The sequence below is a fragment of the Schistocerca americana genome, chromosome 2 (assembly GCF_021461395.2).
Source record: "Schistocerca americana isolate TAMUIC-IGC-003095 chromosome 2, iqSchAmer2.1, whole genome shotgun sequence".
NCBI lineage: Eukaryota > Metazoa > Arthropoda > Insecta > Orthoptera > Acrididae > Schistocerca > Schistocerca americana.
The window spans coordinates 257,115,840-257,135,906 of record NC_060120.1 but is presented as its reverse complement, the minus strand read 5'-3'; the positions used below and the strand labels follow the sequence as shown (position 1 = coordinate 257,135,906).

General features: G+C 37.6%; 1 protein-coding gene across 1 annotated transcript in view; it reads right to left on the bottom strand.

Moving 5' to 3' along the window:
• LOC124595722 (ryanodine receptor) overlaps positions 1–20,067 on the bottom strand; it is a 690,379-nt gene that overhangs the window by 149,357 nt on the left and 520,955 nt on the right. The window contains exons 71-74 of the mRNA XM_047134588.1: positions 16,065–16,222; positions 10,965–11,144; positions 254–382; positions 9–167 (exon numbers count right to left, since the gene is read on the bottom strand). Of these exons, the coding sequence (XP_046990544.1) occupies positions 9–167; positions 254–382; positions 10,965–11,144; positions 16,065–16,222 (626 nt within the window). The remainder of the gene's footprint in view (positions 1–8; positions 168–253; positions 383–10,964; positions 11,145–16,064; positions 16,223–20,067) is intronic.

The window sequence follows — 20,067 nt, the reverse complement described above, 5'->3', positions numbered from 1 at the left end:
AAACTTACCTTTAAGAACCTGTCTTTGCAGTGCTGCACTAATTCTTGTTCCCTTCCAGCAAAGAGGTTCAAGCCAACTGGAAGCAAGCGTTTCAGGCAGGCAACCATTAAACTAGCCTGCAGTTCCTTGTCTTTGTCTCGCTTCTTATCACGGTGCTTCTTCTTTTTCTGTTTGTAAATTACTTGGTAAGTTCAGACAGTATGAACTGGCCACACAGGAGGTTCCGTTTTGCAGATATGAAATTGCCACTTACCTTGCTGCCACCACCTAGCTGAGACACATCAGAAACTACTGCAGACCGCCTGCTGGCTGTGGGCATGATGAGTACCATGTTGTCTATCTCATTTGCTGAGATGAAGTTCTGCTCTTCACGCATGAAGTACTGTAGGGGAAGAAGAAAATAAACATTTATTTCTTGAAGAATCGTATACACCAGACAGTTAGCTAATGCTGTTCTTTTATCTGCATGTTAGTTTTGTCATAATGTCTATAAACAAATTAGAGTTTAAGTCATTTTTCTTCAAATTATATCCTCATTATAACTTTCTACATTGCTTAGTAAATCTCATGCCAAAAGACAGATTTAGGTCACTAATATTTCCTCCCTGATGCTATCATTTGCATACCAACATAATAAACATTTAGTGGTAGTGCCTGTAGCTTATTGTTCATTCTGACTTGATAAGATGTAGAAACTCCTGTTCTACATCTTGTTGTCCAACTTCTGCCTGTTTTACACAATAAAAGACCCAATGCTTTAAAAAATTAATGTATCTATATATTGTTTTGCAGAAAAATTTTTTCCATATCATTATCAGTGTACAATTGCCAGTCATGGCAATGTGTATGAGATGCTAATAAATTTTTCTTTTTAAGAAATGTTTCTTTTTGCTATAGCCAGTCTACACTTTATGCCATCTCTATTTTGGCCATCATCAGTTATTTTTCTGCACAAATAACGAAACTCATCAACTATGTTCAGTGTCCATTACCCAATTTACTTCAGCTACATTCCTTTAGCTTTTTTTTTTCTGACATTCATCTTGTAACCTCTCTTCAAGACATTGTCCATTTCATTTATCTGATCTACCAATTTCTTTGACATCTCCCATAGAATTACAATGTTCTCAGGAAACCTTAATGTTTTCATTTCTTCTCCCTGAGCTGCAACTGCCTTTCCAATTTTATACTTGGTTTCGTTTACTGCTTGCTCAATGTGCAGATTAAATAACTCCTTTCTCAACTGCTGCTTCTGATTTAACCTAACCTTCCCTTTCGTGTTCTTCAACCCTTATAACACCATTCAGGTTCTGTACATATTGTAGATAATTTTTTTCTCTCTGTATTTTATGCCTGCAACTTTCAAAATTTCAAAGAACTCATTCCAATCCATATTTTCAAAAGCTTTCTCTAAATGTGCAAATGTCATAAATGTAGGTTTGCCTTTCTTTAGTCTATCACCTAAAATAATTAATAGGGTCAGTAATACCTTGCATGTTCCTTCATTTCTTTGGAACCCTAACTGACCTTCCCTGAAGTCAATTTCTACCAGTTTGTACATTCTTTTGTAAATGCTTTTTGTCAGTATTTTGCAAACATGAATTATTAAACCGATGGTTCAATAATATTCACACCTGTTAGCACCTGCCTTCCTTGGACTAGGATTTATTACATTCACCTTGAAGCCTGAGGATACTTTGCCGATCTAATGTATCTTGTGTAACACATAGAACAGTTTTGTCATGGCCAACTCTCCCAACAATCTCCATAATTTTGAGGGAAGTCATCCACTCAAGAAGCCTTGCATTGACTTAGGCCTTTCAAATTTCTGTCAAATTCTTTTTGCAGTATGCAGTCTCTCATCACATCTGTAACTGCTTCCTCTTACCCGTCTGTTATACAGTGTTCAAATCTGCAGCCTTCCTTTTTGTGCTTGTTATGGGCTTGTCATCTGAGCTCTTAACATTCATACATGGATGGCATTCTCGTCTTTGACACCCTACTCATGAAGAAATATACCAGACTCGTTGGCAACAAACAATTCCAAATTCTTTGTCTTAAGCTATCAGGCATCACCCAACTGGGAACTAATTACATGTGGGGTCCCACAGGGCTCCATCTTAGGGCCCTTACGTTTTCTTGTGTATATCAATGACCTTTCAACAGCAACATTACCAGATGCCAGTTTGTTTTGTTTGCCAATGATGCAAACATTGCATAAAATAGCAAATCAAGTGTAGTCTCAGAAAGATCGGCTAATAAAATATTTGTGGACATTAATCACTGGTTCCTAGCCAATTCTTTGTCACCAAACTTTGAAAAAACACACTACATGCAATTCAGAACTTGTAAGGGGTGTCCCACGAGTATATGCCTAACAAGCAGATAGAAGAAGTGGACAGTGTTAAATTCTTGGGAATACAGCTTAATAATAAATTCAACTGGGAGGAGCACAACACAGAACTGCTGGAGCATCCAAACAAATCTCTTTTTGCAATCCAAATTCTGTCAGACATAGGGGATATAAAAATGAAAAAGCTGGCATACTACACTTACTTTCAATCCATAATTTCATATGGGATTATTTTTTGGGGTAATTCATCAAGCCAAGCTAAAGTTTTCCGTGCATAAAAAGGTGCAATAAGAGTCATATGTGGTGTGAACTCAATATATTTATTTCTTAATGAAATTTTTCATTAAAAATACGTCTCTTTGTCAAACCAACAGCTCAGTTCATGGTGTCAATACCAGAAATAAGAAAAATCTTTGCAAGGATTTAAAGCCATTTACTCTTGTGCAAAAAGGCATGAATTATTCAGGAACACACATTTCCAATAACTTGCCAGCAGCCATAAAAAGCTTAACAATATACGAAGTACAATCTAACTTCTGCACCATTTCAGTGTAGTAATGTGTTCATTGTAAATAAGTATTGTAGTAGTTCTATTATATGATTATTACATTATAAATAAAAAAAAATTTTTTTTTAAATTTTAAATTCAGTGCACTAATGCAATCTTAGTAAATGAGTGTTGTAAAATGATCCTTTCATATAGTGTTCATTAAATTTTTTTTTTTTTTGCATCATTCCACTTGGAACCTGTAGAAGATACATCAGCTTATTTGTTTTATTTGTAAATATTTCTCATGTATTATTGTTTTTCTTACATGTTCTACGTCCTGGAGGACCTCCTCAATACAGATCAATAGGAATGAAGGTAAATCTAATCTAATCTAATCTTTGAAGAGATTCATACAGAGATTGGGATCAGTGATCATGATACAATTGCTGTAGTAATGGCACTACAATATAAAGGATTAGCAAAGTCTATATAATAAGAAAAATGGATAAGGTGAAGATTATCTCTTTTCTGAGGCAAGAAATATGAACATATTCAGGAATATTCTTATGAAACAATGCCTACAGTATAATAGAAACTATCCAAAGCATAAATCCACTGAAAAGTAAATGTTAATTGAAACACGCTCCCAGAAAGGCAGTATGTGAAGCCTGCAATAATTATAATAACAAAATGAAATCAGAAAACTTGTCTTGAAACCCTACAAGAACTTTGCGATGTTTTAAGGCTGTCAGTGGCACAAAAATTAACGTCCAGACACTTGTGGAAGAGGTAAAAACTGAGATAGAAAGTGACAAAACAATGGCTGAAATGGTGAATTGTTCCTTCACAAATGAAAATTCAAAAACTGTTACTGTAATTCTACAGGCATACTGCTTAAGATGGACAAAGCAATCAGTACTAGAGGTGCTAAAAAGCAACTTAAACAACAAAAACACTTTAAGGTCCATGGCTCAAATGAGTCCCTGTCATGTTCTATGCAGAAGTTTCAAAGCAACTACTTCCACTCTACAGCAAAATTTTCTGCAGATGCACTGAGTAACATTATGTTTCCTACCACTAGAAAAAAAAGGGTAGATTCCCCTCGTCTACAATGAAGTGTGTGCCGCTAGATTTGTTACCGGCAGGTTCAATCAATACACAAGTATCATGGAAATACTACGTGAACTTAAATGGGGATTTCCAAAGGGAAGAAGACATTCTTTAGTGGGAGGGATGAAGACATTCCTTCCACAAAACACTTTTGAGAAAGTTTAGAGAACCGTATAGACAAGAGAAAGTTAGTGCACATATGTGCAGTTTTTTAAATTGCTCCAGATCAGTGAGACTAGATCTGACAGGCAATGCCTCCACATTAGTGGGAACTGAATGGCTTCAGATCAGTGGGCCCAATCCATTACAGATACCTGCAGAAGCAGCCTGTGGTTTTGGACCGTTGCAGAAATCCACTTGTGTGGCCAGCTATTCACAAACCACAGACAACATGTTGATTAAATGAGACAATGGTGATCAATCCATGCAACAGATAACTTGTTCCAATACTCTGAGAATCAATAATAATGAAGATAGGTAGCAAATCACCATAAAGATGATTGTTGAGACAATCAGAAAACAAGAGCACATACACATTCACAGAATCACTCACACACAACTCATGCACACATGACTGCCATATTTGGTCGCTGCGTCTACAATCTCTGAGAATCAGATCCAAACAAACCACTCCTCATGCCTCCCTGCCTGTTGTCGATAGCTGCTAGGTCAGTGACAAGACATGGTGGCAGCAATGATTGCAAGCTGAGGGGAAGTGGTGGGAAGGAGAGAAGAAGTAGTGATGAGGGAGGAGAAAAGTGGCTCATGTACTCAGCTGCACCCTGCCAGCGATGATGCATGACACCCCAGTAAACAAACCATTTCATCTACTGAGATAAAAGCGAGATTTTTCCACTGTTTCCCCCCCCCCCCCCCTCCCGACATGTCTGAAATTCCCTGATATTCCCAGATTCCCCTGATTTCCAGAACCTGTGGCAATCCTGGATGTATATGTAGATGCAGATGAAAAGGGTAAAATTTATCCACAGAACTAACAGCTTCTGTCCCTCACAAATATTTGTAGCAGAATTCTAGAACATATTCTGAGTTCAAACATTACAATTTATCTGGAACAAAATAACCATCTCCACAGAAATCAGCTTGGGTTCCAAAAACATCAATCACATGAAATCCACCTTGCACTCTTCACACATAATGTCCTCAATGCAATGGACAGAGTAAACCATGCTGATTCAATGTTTTTGGAACTTTCACAAAGTTTTTGATTCATTACCAAACTGATCGCTTATCAAGAATTTTTTTTATGGGATATCTAACTAGCAAAAATGTTTATATTCAGTCAATGAATTTTAAGACACTACTTGTGATATGAATCACTTGCACATCAACTGTAAAGTAATCCTTATCTATACAAAAATGAAGGTTTAGCTTTCTGCTTGGAATATATGATATAAAAAAGGAATGGTCAGATGACACCCCAGTAAACAAACCATTTCATCTACTGAGATAAAAGCGAGATTTTTCCACAGTTCCCCCCCCCCCCCCCCCCCCCTCCCGACATGTCTGAAATTCCCTGATATTCCCAGATTCCCCTGATTTCCAGAACCTGTGGCAATCCTGGATGTATATGTAGATGCAGATGAAAAGGGTAAAATTTATCCACAGAACTAACAGCTTCTGTCCCTCACAAATATTTGTAGCAGAATTCTAGAACATATTCTGAGTTCAAACATTACAATTTATCTGGAACAAAATAACCATCTCCACAGAAATCAGCTTGGGTTCCAAAAACATCAATCACATGAAATCCACCTTGCACTCTTCACACATAATGTCCTCAATGCAATGGACAGAGTAAACCATGCTGATTCAATGTTTTTGGAACTTTCACAAAGTTTTTGATTCATTACCAAACTGATCGCTTATCAAGAATTTTTTTTAATGGGATATCTAACTAGCAAAAATGTTTATATTCAGTCAATGAATTTTAAGACACTACTTGTGATATGAATCACTTGCACATCAACTGTAAAGTAATCCTTATCTATACAAAAATGAAGGTTTAGCTTTCTGCTTGGAATATATGATATAAAAAAGGAATGGTCAGATTTAGGTGCAGTTTCTTGCAAAGTGCTTGGCATTGTCTGGAGAAGGCTTGCAACTACATAGCTTTTCCAGCAACAACATAGTGATTTTTTGTTAAAACTGACTGTGAGAAAGACAATGCCGCAATTCTTGACAATTCATTTCTAAATATATGGTGCGATTTCTGTAAGGTCTCACATGCTGGTAGTCCTGTTAATAGTTTGTTTAACAAAAGTGAGTAGCCTATGCAATAATTTTCATACGTAAGCAAACTAATTAGTTCATCTGACTGAGTTGCAACTTTATACAGTTGTTGTTGGTTTCTCTGTGAAAATAACCAGATGTCCTAAATGTGCATCAACTGGTAGATTTACCAGCCAGAAATGAAAAGGAAAGTGATTACACGCTTTTCAAGGAAGCAAGGCTTACTAAGCAGAGCAATGAATCAGGTCATTTACGGGTTGCTCAATCACATGGATCATGCACAGCAAGAAATTTGGCTGATCATTTATGTGCTACTTGATAGCCTGCACTGGAATCAGCACGGCAGTGAACAGTTAAGAGTGGATGCAGAATATTTCCATGCTACTAGATATCAACAGAAAGTGCATACTGATGTAATTCTTAGATAAGTATTTGAGTGCATACTTCCAATAAATTACAAAGCAACTGAAGAGGCACTGCATGGATGTGTGGCATTAGTTTGTAAATGTATAAAACAGTTACAAGATGCAACAATTGTACTATGCAACATATTTTGTAACTGTGACAATAGTATGAAAAGGACAGCTTGCTACTGACTATAAGGATGACACATTGAGTTGCAGACAGGCACAATGAAAAACTGTTACACATTGAGCTTTTAGGCAAAGCCTTCTTCAGAAAAGATAACACATACACACATTCACATAAGCAAGCATCGCTAATGCACACATGGCCACTATCTCTGGCAGCTCGGGCTGGAATGCAGCTGTGGCACTAAATGAAAGCAACTATCTGGAGTGGGGCAGGGAATGGGGAGATATAGCAGGTTACGGGTGGGGTGAGAGAAGAGTGCTGTCTGGCAGAGCATGGCAGGACTAGAAGGTGGCAGAACAAGGCCTCCAAGCACAGAATTGGGAGGCTGTGGGGGAGGGGAGGCGGCAGAATCGGGAGCAGAAAAGAAGAGTAGCAGAGAAGGGGAAATGACTGGTGGGAGTGTTGGCAGAGAGACGCATGCAGTGAGAGAGACGAGAGATGGGACATGGATGGTGAGGAGGTAGTAGAACAGAGGGTGCAGAAACTATTGGGTGGAGGTGTGGTGACTGTACATTACTATAGGTTGAGGCCAGGATAATTTTGGGATAACTCCTATAAGTGGAAATCAGAAAAGCTGGTGGTAGAGGGATGGATCCAGATGGCCCGGTTGTGATGCAGCCATTGAAATCCAGCACTTTATGTTCAGCTGCCCGTTGTGCCACAAGGTGGCCCACTTTAGTCTTGGCTGCAGTGTGACAGAGGGTTGCTAGTCATACGAATATAAAAAGCCAAGCAGTGATTGTAGCAGAGCTGGTATATGACTTGGCTGCTTTCATAGTGGCTCGGCCTCTAATGGGGTAGGTTAGGCCTGTGAAAGCACTGGAACAGGACATGCTTGGAGGGTGGATTGGGCAAATCTTGCACCTGGGTCTTCCACAGGGATATGATCCCTGTGACAAGCAGTTGGGATTGTGAGTGGCATAAGGATGGACTAGGATGTTGTGGAGGATGGCTGGGTAAAAGGGCATGATGATAGATAATCAAAGACCCGATGAAGAATGTGGTTCAATTGTTCCAACCTGGAGTGGTATTGTGTGATGAAGGGGGTACTGGAAGGATTGGGGGTGTGTGGGGAACCTCCAGGGGAAATCTGTTTGCAGACTAGGTATAAGGATCATGCCTGTCTGTGAAGGCCATTGTCAGACCTTCAGCTTACTGGGCAAGTGAGTTCTTGCAACCGCATTGCCATCGCTTCCACACCAAAAAATCCCTCCCATACAGCCTAGCCACCTGGGGACAGCATATCTGCAATGACAAGTGCCCAGTATGCTGCAGGTCTCATAGAGGCCTTCACAGATAGGCACTACCGCAGACCCAGTTCACAAATAGATCTCCCGTGCCATTTCCTCACACATTCCCAATCTTCCCACCACCCCCAAGAACGAGCTATAAAGTAGTGCACCCTTTCCATCCCTATGCTACTCCCACTCCCAAACCCTTGCCACAAGGATCACATCCCATGAGAAAGACGCAGGTGCAAGACCTGCCCAATCCAGCACTTTCTATTCCAGTCCTGTCACGGGGTTGTCATACCCCAGCAGAGGCTGGACCACTTGCGAAAGCACCCACGTACCAGTTTCTCATACTGGTATGACTGACAACCAGCTGTCCACCTGGATGAGTGACCACTGCCAATCTGTGTCCAAGAACAAAGTGGAACACCCTGTGGCACAACATGCAGCTGAACATAACATGCTTGATTTCAATGGGTGCTTCACAAACTGGGTCATCTGATCTTCCCCTCCATCACCAGCTTTTCTGAACTGTGCACATGGGAGTCATCCTTACAACATGTTCTGCACTCTGACGTTATCCTGACCTCAACCTACTGTAACCTACTGTCCCCACACCCTCCACCCAACAGTTTTTGCCCAGTCTGTCCTACCACCTCCTCCTGATTCACATCTCTTCACTCTCACTGTGTGCCACTCTTTGCCAATGCAACCACCAGTCTTTTCCCTTTCTCTACTCCTCTCCTTCTTCAGTTCTCCGGTCCCTCATTCTCCTCTGCTCCACAGCCACTTGACACTGCACCTGGCAGCCTTGTCCTGCTGCCATTTAGCCCCCGCACACTCTGCCAAGCAGCACTCTTTTCTCCCCCCACTCATATCCTGCTATCCCTGCCTCAATGCAGACTGCTGCTTTCATTCAACACAACAGTGCTGCCATAGATAGCAGTCATGTGTGCAATATGTACACCTGCTTGTGTCACCGTGTGTGTGTTTTCCTTCCTTTTCTGAAGAAGGCTTTGGCCAAAAGCTCAGTGTGTAACTGTCTTCTCATTGTGCCTGTCTGCAACTCAATGTGCCATCTTTAAGTGTGTTGCAGTCTAGTCTTTTCATAATGGACATTCCATGTTTGTTTGATAGTATTAGTTGCAGTCTCAGGGTTTTTGCAGGTGATGCAGATATCCACGAGCAAATTATTTCTGGTAAAAATAGCAGTAATATCCAATTAGATCTTGATGAAATATAAGCTTGATGCAAAGACTGAAATTATATCTTAATGTAGAAAAATGAAAATTTGTGCACCTCACAAAATGTAAAAGTGTAGTATCTTAATGAGTCATAACTAGAGTGAATCATGTCACACACATATTTGTAGAGAAATGAACAAACATATAGTTTTAGTTGTAAGTAAAGCAAATAGCAAGCCACATTTCACTGGTAGGAGTCGGGGAAACTGGCATGTTTCTAGAAAAGGAGATATCTTACAAAACACTTGCATAGCCCGTACTTAAATGCTGCTCCAATTTATGGCACCCATCTTCAGCTTGGACTAATAAGGGACATCGAGCATATGCAGAGATAAGTGCTGAAAAATGTCACAGACTTATTTCATGGGCAAGGGAGGGTAACAAATATTTAAAAGCCTTAACTGTCAGTCACTCAAAGAAAGATGCCTTATGTTTTGTGAGAACCTATTTACTAAACTTCAAGTACCATCTTTACAGGCACAAAGTACCAACATTCTTCTGTCTTCTATGTATCTATCCCACAGACACAGAGCAGATAAAATTACACAAATGATAGTTTACACAAAGGTGTATATGCAGTCCCATGGTCCATCTGTGAAAGAAATGGGCCACAACTTCAATATATTACAATAAAAAGTACTTCCTGTCAGGCACTTTACAGTGATTCACAAAGTATAAATGTAGGTGTGAACATTATGCAATTGACGAATTTCAAAACAACCCAGATCCTTACTTTCCATGATCTTTAATCACTTTCTTGCAGTCACAAAACAATATAACTATGGTGTCCTCTGCAGAAGAGCCAACTTCTGCCTTTTTGATATTGGACAACTAGGTACATTCCAGATTGTGCTGTGTAAAATTGAGAATATTTTACTGAATTTTTCTAAAGTCAACTGCCAATAATTGCAGACAATCACACCAATTGTTGAAATATATGATAGATTGAAATCACATGGCCACCTTGCATGACACAGGAAACTCATTTTTATCGAATGGTTCTCAACCATCTACCTATGGACAATATATAAAATTTCACTCTTTCCAAATGTAGCTAGCAAGGAAACTGTGAGAAAAGATCTGCTTCAATATTCCTTATTGATCTGACAGGTCAGCAGTACATACTATGTGGCTACATCATTGGGGCTACCTTGATGATACTTCATACTCTCTTTCTCAATCTATTCCAAAAATACCTGGAGTGGAAATATACACAATGTATAGGATAACATAACATGGATAAACAGATACAGCCACATACAATGTCCTCCTCAATTGTCTGATCTGTTAGTATCTTTTGTAATTACCATTTTCAGAACACAAATTACACTTTATTGACAGCAAATTAGTAGCCTTAACATAATAATTTATATTAAGAAAGTATTTTACTATTATTTTATGGATAGTAATGTAAGCATTTTTTTCCTTCTTAGAACAGGATCTGAGGACAATCAATGCTTGTGTTGTACTGTATTTACAGTGCAGATGTAGATGTATTTTTATTGACTACAAAAGCATCTTATGCATAAGACATTTCATTTAGAATGCAAAACACAACTTCTACAATAACCATTATATTCTAGCACTTAAAGCTGAATGTATATTTTTGGTAAATATGTCACAGAAAGTTTGGCAAAGTTTTATAAAGAATCATTTCTAAATATCTGATGAAATTTGAAGATGCAGGTTACCTGAGATTTTGACCACGTGTTAAATATTTCGGCTACATGGTTATATAAATCTTCAGCTTCAGCGACATTGTGTCTAAGCCAATGATTTCTTTGAAGATCCACGTACTTTATAAGAAGAGGGTAAAAAGCATATATGTCTCGCACAAGTAGATGCCAGTCTTCTTGAATTTGAGACTCAATCTGAAAGAAAAGTGATTGTCAATAGTAAACTTAATTAGAATCCATAAGTATTTTTTCTTTTACTACATTTTTAGGACTGAAATGTAAAATAATGCATTGATAGTGATAGAATACAGTCAATACAGAATTAACAAGCTGCTTCACTATCTGTGATTACACATTTATCAGTACAAATTAATTACTTTGCATACATTATCATTATACAGAATCATGTCCTTTCTAGACAAAGAAAATATCCTGTCCCCTGCTCAGTTCGGCTTCCAAAGTAAGAAAGCTACAACTGATGCAATACAAGCATTTCTAGATCATCCACTGGAGCTTGTGGACAATAAACTCCCAGCCATAGGTATCTTCCTAGGTCTAACAAAGGCCTTTGACATGGTTAATCATAGTATACTTTTGCAAAAGATGCATTCCTATGGAATAAGAGGAAATGCCTATGACTGGTTTAAAAGCTATCTGGAAGATCAACAGCAGTATGTCGAATTAAATGAAACTAAGCTCTCAGGTACAGCTAGCACTGTACATTCCTCCATATGTACTATAAAGCAAGGCGTTCCCCAGGGATCCGTCCTGGGCCCCTTGCTGTTCTTACTTTATATAAATGACCTTCCTCACAGCCTACCAGACACAAAAACCCTTTTGTTTGCTGATGACACCTCTGTACTCATATCTGCGCCCGAACAAACTCTCCAATCTAATATAGATAGGACCACAGATCAAATAAGTTGATGGCTTCAAAGTAACAGGCTGCTTCTTAATGCAAAAAAGACAATTGGAATAACCTTCCACACTGCCCAAAACAGAAATCCATTACTACCAACTATGTCGCTGGAAAAAAATAATGTTAAACTTGAAAATGAAATAAAATTTTTGGGGGTCACAATTACTGATACGCTCACATGGAAAAGGCACATTGACGTTACCAGCACAAAACTTAGTAAAGTATGCTTCATAATTAGATCAATAAGGAACGTCACTAATACAAGTACCCTAACCACAATGTACCATGCACTCTTTCACTCTGTACTTAACTACGGAATCATCTTCTGGGGCCAAAATTCTGAATCAATTAAGATATTCAAACTGCAAAAGAAGATCGTCAGAACAATTATGTTCAAAAAACAAAGAGACACTTGTAAACCATTATTTAACAAACTAAATATTTTGCCCCTCCCATGCCAATACATACTAGAATTATTATTCTTTACCAAAAAAGTGTCAACAAAATTAGCAAAAATATGGATTACCACGATTATGACACAAGACCAAAAACCACTCTAAGAATTCTTCCCCACTCAACAAAACTGTACAGTGATGGTGTCCAGTGCATGGGAATAAAATTATATAACCATCTTCCAAATTTTATACAAGAAATCCAAGAAATAAATAAATTCAAACAGACGGTGAAATCTCTTTTAATAAAAGACTGCTTTTATACCATCCAGGAATATTTGGAATCAAAATTGTCTTAGTGCATGATAATGTATCAAAGCTGAATGTTATTAAGTCAATTTTGTCACATCATGTAACAATTCTCTGTAAAGCTGTAACTTTAAGTAACATAATTTGTAGGTAATGTAAAATAATCATTCGTCTGTGTTCTTGTTTACTGATTTAGACTCCTATAAACTGTATATTTTTATTGACTTATCCCATATCAGTTGTACAAGCCATTGTACTGATTTGATCTATGGGACAAATAAATAATAAATAAATAAATAAATAAATTATTGAAGCTGGGAGAGCAAAACAACACTATAAATTTATTTTCTTCAATATCTTTAACCTGTGTCATCAATACTGCATGAGATGTTGCACTCGTTAAGAAGCAAATTCACTGACAGAAAAGTTACAGATTGTGTTGGAAGTGATGACACTTACACATTTAAATTTTAAACTAATGCAAATACAAGAGACATTTAGTTCTTTGTTTATGCCTGTAGAGACACAACAATATACTAATGTGGAAACAATCTGAATTCAATAAATTTGAATAGCACATGGAAGAAGTAACTATATGATCGGATGGTTAATTTCTGATGTTATACAGATATCAATACCTCTTAAACTATGGTCTCATTTATTTACAAGCAAATTTTAATTTAACAAGTTATCAACCACAGAACCAAGCTGTCAATAAAATCAAGACAGAAAATAGGGACATCAGAATATTCACCAGTATGTTAAACCTACAGTTTATGACAGCTCCTTGATAAATAATGAGATATTCAGAAGTCTGTAAGTATCAACATCTAATTGCTGTATACAGGGTAAAGAAAAATACTGTACTTGGTGGTCATGTGATTCCTCAACCCAGTTCAAGACATAAGTGTATCTAGCAAAACGTAGCCCTGTCAATAGGTTTAATATAAATGCAATTTAAAAAATGAGGCTCTGGTAACGCTGTGCCAATTGTCCCATTAAATCAGTGAGATGATTCAATTAAAGCATCAAATTGTTTCCAATTAACATCTGCACAATGTGGTACTTTGTGTATTTATTTCTGTTACTGTAACTTTTATTTAAACATTAAAACATAACATGAACTTTTTACAGATATAAACAACCACTTCATTTTGTCTATGACATGAATAAAGTAAACAGAAAATAATAGTGGATACAGTAACATTGCCTGTATCCAATGAGGTACAAAAAACATGACAGGTAGGCTACACTAGGTTGTAGATTATGTTATGCACAATAATTCCATTCTGTATGTTTGATGTCCAGGCTTATTGTCACAGAAATGGTACGTACAAGCAACATTAACTTTAGATATGTTCAAAGTGACTACACTGCATTTGCAAACACTTTGTCATGTGCTGGACCATACTTTGCTGGACCTTAAGCAACACACCTGCATCTACCATTGCCGAGGCAGCATGCACACGAGCTATTAGGTCAGGTGGAGTACTATAAACTTGTTCCTTTAAGTGTACCCACAAATCAGAACAGTGGACTTCCATGACCAATCTGTTTCCCTGGAAACACTTCATTTAAATAGTTATCACATTCATTCCAAAGTGTAGTGGTGCACCATCATGCTGAAACCACAGCTTTCCCCGGATACCAAGTGGAATGTTTTTTAATGTGTTAGGCAAAGAATTGCACACAAATGTACATACAATGGCGCATTCAACTTGTCTGGCAATAAGTAAGGGCTGAAAAGAACTTTTCCCATTATTCCAGCCCACAGCTTTATGACAAAGTGCACCTGGAAGCCACATTCATGGGTGACTTGTGGGGTATGGTGTGACCAATAAAGGCTGTTGTGGAGGTTACTAATACCTTCACGGATGAAGCAAGATTCACCAGTCCACATCATGTTATTTATTTAATTGTTTGTTATCTTCTTCTTTGTGAAAAAGTCATTCCACGAAAATGTACTCATCAAATGCTGTCTTCTGGCCACTGGTGTTGAGCTAATAGGTAATGATATGGATGCAGTTCTTCATCTTGCAATACTTCAACAACCAGCCTTTGAGACATTTGGAACTGCCTTGCAATTTCACAGGTTCTTTGCCATAATGACTGGTGAATGGTTTCAAGAATCGCATCCTCAGTTTGTGGAGTGCATCTAGCCTATTACTTGTGGATGAAGATTACTGGTTTCCCAAATGTGTTGCTCCAGGCAAAGAAAAACGTCAGGATGGTGCCTTTGATGATACCATGCAACTTACACTTGAGCTGCTGCAACAGCTGTTTTGTTATCAGATGCACCCAGCACCAAAAGCATTTCGACATATTCGTTGTTTGTGTACACCATCAGGAAGCTCCCCTACATGAACTTGACTGGACCAGTTGTTATGGTTGTGCACTGTGTGGCTAGTACACACACACACACACACACACACACACACACACAACTGTATAGTTCACCATTTCAGTGCAGTAATGTGTTCATTGTAAATAAGTATTGTAGTTGTTCTATTATATGTTTATTACCTTATAAATAAAAAAAAACTTTTTTTTTTTAATTTTAAATTCAGTGCATTAATGTGATCTTAGTAAGTGAGTGTGAGTGTTTGTAAAATGATTCTTTCATATAGTGTTCATTAAAAAATAAAATGACGATCATTCCACTTGGGACCTGTGGAAGGTACATTAGCTTATTTGTTTCAGTTGTAAATGTTTCTCATGTATTATTGTTTTTCTGACATGTTCTACATCCTGGAGGACCTCCTTACTACGGATCAATTGGAATGAAAGTAAATCTAATTTAATGGATCCCACTGTCATGTGAGAGGCCACTGTCATGTGACAGAATGATGTCCTGATTATAAATGATGAAAACTAGGGAATGGAGGTCTAAAAACATAAAAAAGGACCCAGACAAGAACTTGAACCATATCTCCATGGTGGATATGTGTTTGATGTTCCAGCATCTACTCAGTGAGCTAGGGTGGTTGGTACGGTAGTGCAGATTGATATATTGTCTTCTGTGCATTCCAATGCACTGTAAAATGTGACAGTGTTGCCAGGCCCTCATTTTCATACATGTGTTTTCAAAATGCACCTGATCTGATTGATTAACTTTTGTCTTGAATTTGAATGAGGAATCACATTCCAACCGCCAAGTGCATTTTTTCTTCACACTGAGTACTTCCACATGTTTACATATACAAAGGCAGCAACTTATAATTATGAATATAAAACAGCTAGAGTAATATAAATGAAAGTGTAATAGAATTTCTGAGTACAAGGCAATACAAACATATAGCTAATAATGCAGAGAAATCAAAGAAAGTACGGTCATTGTGATATAAGCAATATTTTATCAACATATTACTGTGTGTATGTTTTTAACAACCCATACTACATTAAAATTTATGTAATACATCTCTAATGAAACACTGAATGATGAACATAATGATGTCTGTATACAATCAAACAGAAACAAAGGCAATAAGTAGTTACCTGTGAAGTATCATCAGTTGCTGATTTAATGAAACCTCTGAGTGATTCCTCCTTGTGAAACAGAGTATCTGTTCGTTTCTTCACTTTCTCAGCAAGTGGAAGGAATGGATCTTTAAGCAGTTCTTCTGAAGAGTTGATTATTATCTGCTGTGTATATGCTGAAATAATTTCATAAATGCATTCAATTTGCATACATGTAACAAACAAGGAATGTGAATTTACTTTTATGACCAATTTATTGTCACCCTAACAATGTGCATTTTCTCAGATGTAACAGATTTCAACCTCCAGAACGAAATTTTCACACTTCAGTGGAGTGTGCACGGATGTGAAGCTTCCTGGCAGATTAAAACTGTGTGCAAAGGTTCCGAGTTCAAGTCTCAGTTCAGCACACAGTATTTATCTGCCAGGAAGTTTCAGATTTCAATCTACTTAACAGTTTAAATTTAAATTCTTGCAGTTTAATGTGGCCTGTAGCTTTGCTAAGGGTCCTAACTTACAGCTAATAATGATGCACAGGTATAACTTTTCTTTATCCCTATAACGCATTGTTCAATCAAACATATTCTCTGTAAAAATCACATTTGTGTGGCATCAAAATTCATGTGAAGTTTTATAATTGGCACAGAGGAGAATAAATTCTGTGCTCATTATATTATGGCACTAGACGAGAATAAGTTCCGTGCTCATTCCAATATGGGCACCTCAAGCTTTTTGCACACTGCATGTAAGTGCTACTCTTCAATTTTTTTTAAGAATCTCTATTCAAAACCTCAGAAAAGACTGATGGAAATATGAATGTAGCCATATTACCAGGGGCTGTGGCCTGTAATTATATGTATTAAAGCACTGATATTTTTGAAAGCATTTGTAACAACTGCAAAATTTTTCAACAAAACTCAATTCATTGAAAACTTTTGGGCGTGAAACCAATCTTCTTGCAATATTTTGGGTGAAAGTCATAAAACCACTACCTAAGAAACTTGAAGTCAATCATAAGTTATAATTCCTTCTCCTGTTGTACCACCACTGCCTTACTGCAACTGAAAATCACAATTTCCATACACTAATCACAAAACACCTAGCCTTCAACAGCATTTACAATGAAAAGCAAAAAGCAGTAGAAATATTTGTACGAGGTGTGTTTTTTTAAGTAAGTACCATTTTGAAATTAAAAAAAGGCATTCTAAGATATCTCAATAATTTTATTCTTATATGAAAGCCTGTACCTTAATCTACTTTTCTGCATAATTTCCATTAATCTTGAGGCACTTGTCATAACATTGTATCAGTTTTTGAATACCCTCCTCATAGAAGTCTGCTGCCTGACTTGTTAACCACTGCATCACCACGGTTTTTACTTCATCATCGTCTTGAAGACCCTGACCACCCAGGTGTTTCTTCAAGTGCAGGAACAGATGGTAGTCACTGGGTGCAAGATCGGGGCTGTATGGAGGATGTTCTAGAGTTTCCCATTGAAAAGATGTGATGAGATCTTTGGTCTGATTCGCCACATGCGGACGGACATTGTCTTGCAGCAGAACGATGACCTTGCTCAACTTCCATGGACTGTTGCTTTGATTCTGGTGTGACACAGGCCACCCATGTTTCATTGCCCGTAACAATTTGGCTTAAGAAATCATCACCGTCATTGCAGTACCGCTCAAGGAAAGTCAATGCAATGTCTAAACGTTAGGTTTTGTGCACATCCATCAACATTTTCAGTACCCAACGTGTGCACAATTTTCGGTAATTCAAGTGCTCGGTCACAATGCCATACAAAACACTATGAGAAACATTAGGAAAGTCATCCTGCAAGGAGGAAATCATAAAGCGTCTGTTTTCTCTCACCTTATTGTCCACTTCCTGCACCAAACTTTCATTAACAACCGAAGGAAGACCACTCCGTTGTTCATCATGCACATTTGTGCGGCCATCTTTAAATGCACTCACCCACTTTCTTACCATTCCATCACTCATAATGTTTTTTCTGTAAACTGCACAGATCTTACGATGAATATTGATCGCTTTTAGGCCTTTAGCACTAAGAAATCTTATAACAGCCCATACTTCACAGTCGGCGGGACTCACGATTATCGGAGGCATCTCAAACACTCAGTACACAACGTAAACAAGGAAGTATCAGACTGTAATGGCGTCAGTGCGTAGATTAAGGTACAGGCTTTCCCGTAAAAATAAAATTATTGAGATATCTTAGCATGTATTTCTTAATTTCAAAATGGTACTTACTTAAAAAACACGCCTCGTATATCTAACCTCAGCAGTAAACTTATTAGAAGCTGTAGGTTTTTTTCCTTATAGTACATGCAGTAAATCTCATGAGTGTAACAACTACAGTATAGTACATGGAGAGCACTGAATAGACTAAAGACAGGAAGTGCAAAATGCAATTAAACATGGTTAAGCTGAGTTGCTCTGAAGATGACCACTGTGGACGTGGAGAAACACAGACATTTGAACATTTATTCATATGGTAAAGATGGAATTTGCTTGCACAGCAGAAGATCTATTTTTATGCAGCTATTAAACCTGCAAAGTTTTGGATGAAGAGAATTCAGATGTTCTCATCCGGACATGGAATGTAACTAATTAAGTAAGTAAGTAATCTTACAGCAGTTATAAAGTTCGAAGTATAATAATCTACTTGACTAAGATGCAAACTGAGGTCTAAGCTAACTGCAGTCAATGTTTACTTTGATGATTGCAAGTAGACAAATTAGGTTTGACAGTCACAGTTTAGCACCCTGAAATGAATGAGCTACTTTATAATTCAAAAATGTTAAATCTGCCTAAATAAGTATGATGTAACAAAATGATTGGATTCATCTATTTATACACAAAAGCAAAGCATTAAAAGTGCAGATAAAAGTGCAGCTGTGATAAAAGTGCAGATATGATTAGGAACTTATTATAGTAATAGCAGTTCTGCACATGTGATAGAAATTCATGAACAATATCATGCTGCTCAATTACAACATGAAATCTGAAACAGAAACTAAGCACTGGGGAAGCAGGATAGCAGTGGGTGTATGAGATGACCATGACCTTGTTACATTTCCAATGTCAGGTATACAGCAGAGGCAACTGTTGGGCTACCTTCAAGGTCACCCCTCCTTTTCTCTTGGCCAATCATGTGTTGACATTGTCATGCGCTGTTGGTCTTGGCCAATAGTCGTGGGCCCCCACTTCTCTTGGCAATTTCCTCTGGACAAATAGGAATCATTAGAGATCTGTACAGCACAGTGAAGGATGGAATGCAAACAGCAGGAATCAGCCAGCACCTCTTGGCAGAATAGGAAAAAGAAGATGAATAAGAAGAAGGGCAGAAGAACAGACGAAGAAGAAGATTGTCATGTCTGAAAGTAAGTAGCTGTCCATCCATTATTACTATTATTATTATTATTACCATCATCATCATCATAATCATCAACATTATTATTATTATTATTATTAGTAGTAGTAGTAGTAGTAGTAATATATTCGTTTGGACTTATGCTTTGTTATTTATTGTCAGAGTGTAGTATTAGAAAATGGTGTCAGATATGTAGTAAAAGAAATTATATACCCTGAACTTTAAATTCAAAGATATGCATTATATACATAATGGCACATATGTTCTCACTGAAGGGTATCCATACTGTAAGGCAATATGATACACTGACAAATGATCACATCTCTCTGTTACTACTTACAATTTTGTCAACTCTTTCTCAGAATTCCAAAGACACACAAATAAACAATTAGCACAATGGAACAAACACTTACGAATACTTGTCCCTACATCGTTAGTGCATGACTTTACCATTGGAATACCTTAAAAGTGTCCATCAGGTTTAAAGTGCTCGACATCAATATTTGAATCCTCCTTTCCTGTTTCTCACATGTATTAAGACTTCAGACAACACTCCATCTATTATAGTGTCATTTAATATGAAGCACATATTAGTTAATATTAAAATCATATGGAATTACCTAAGTCTAT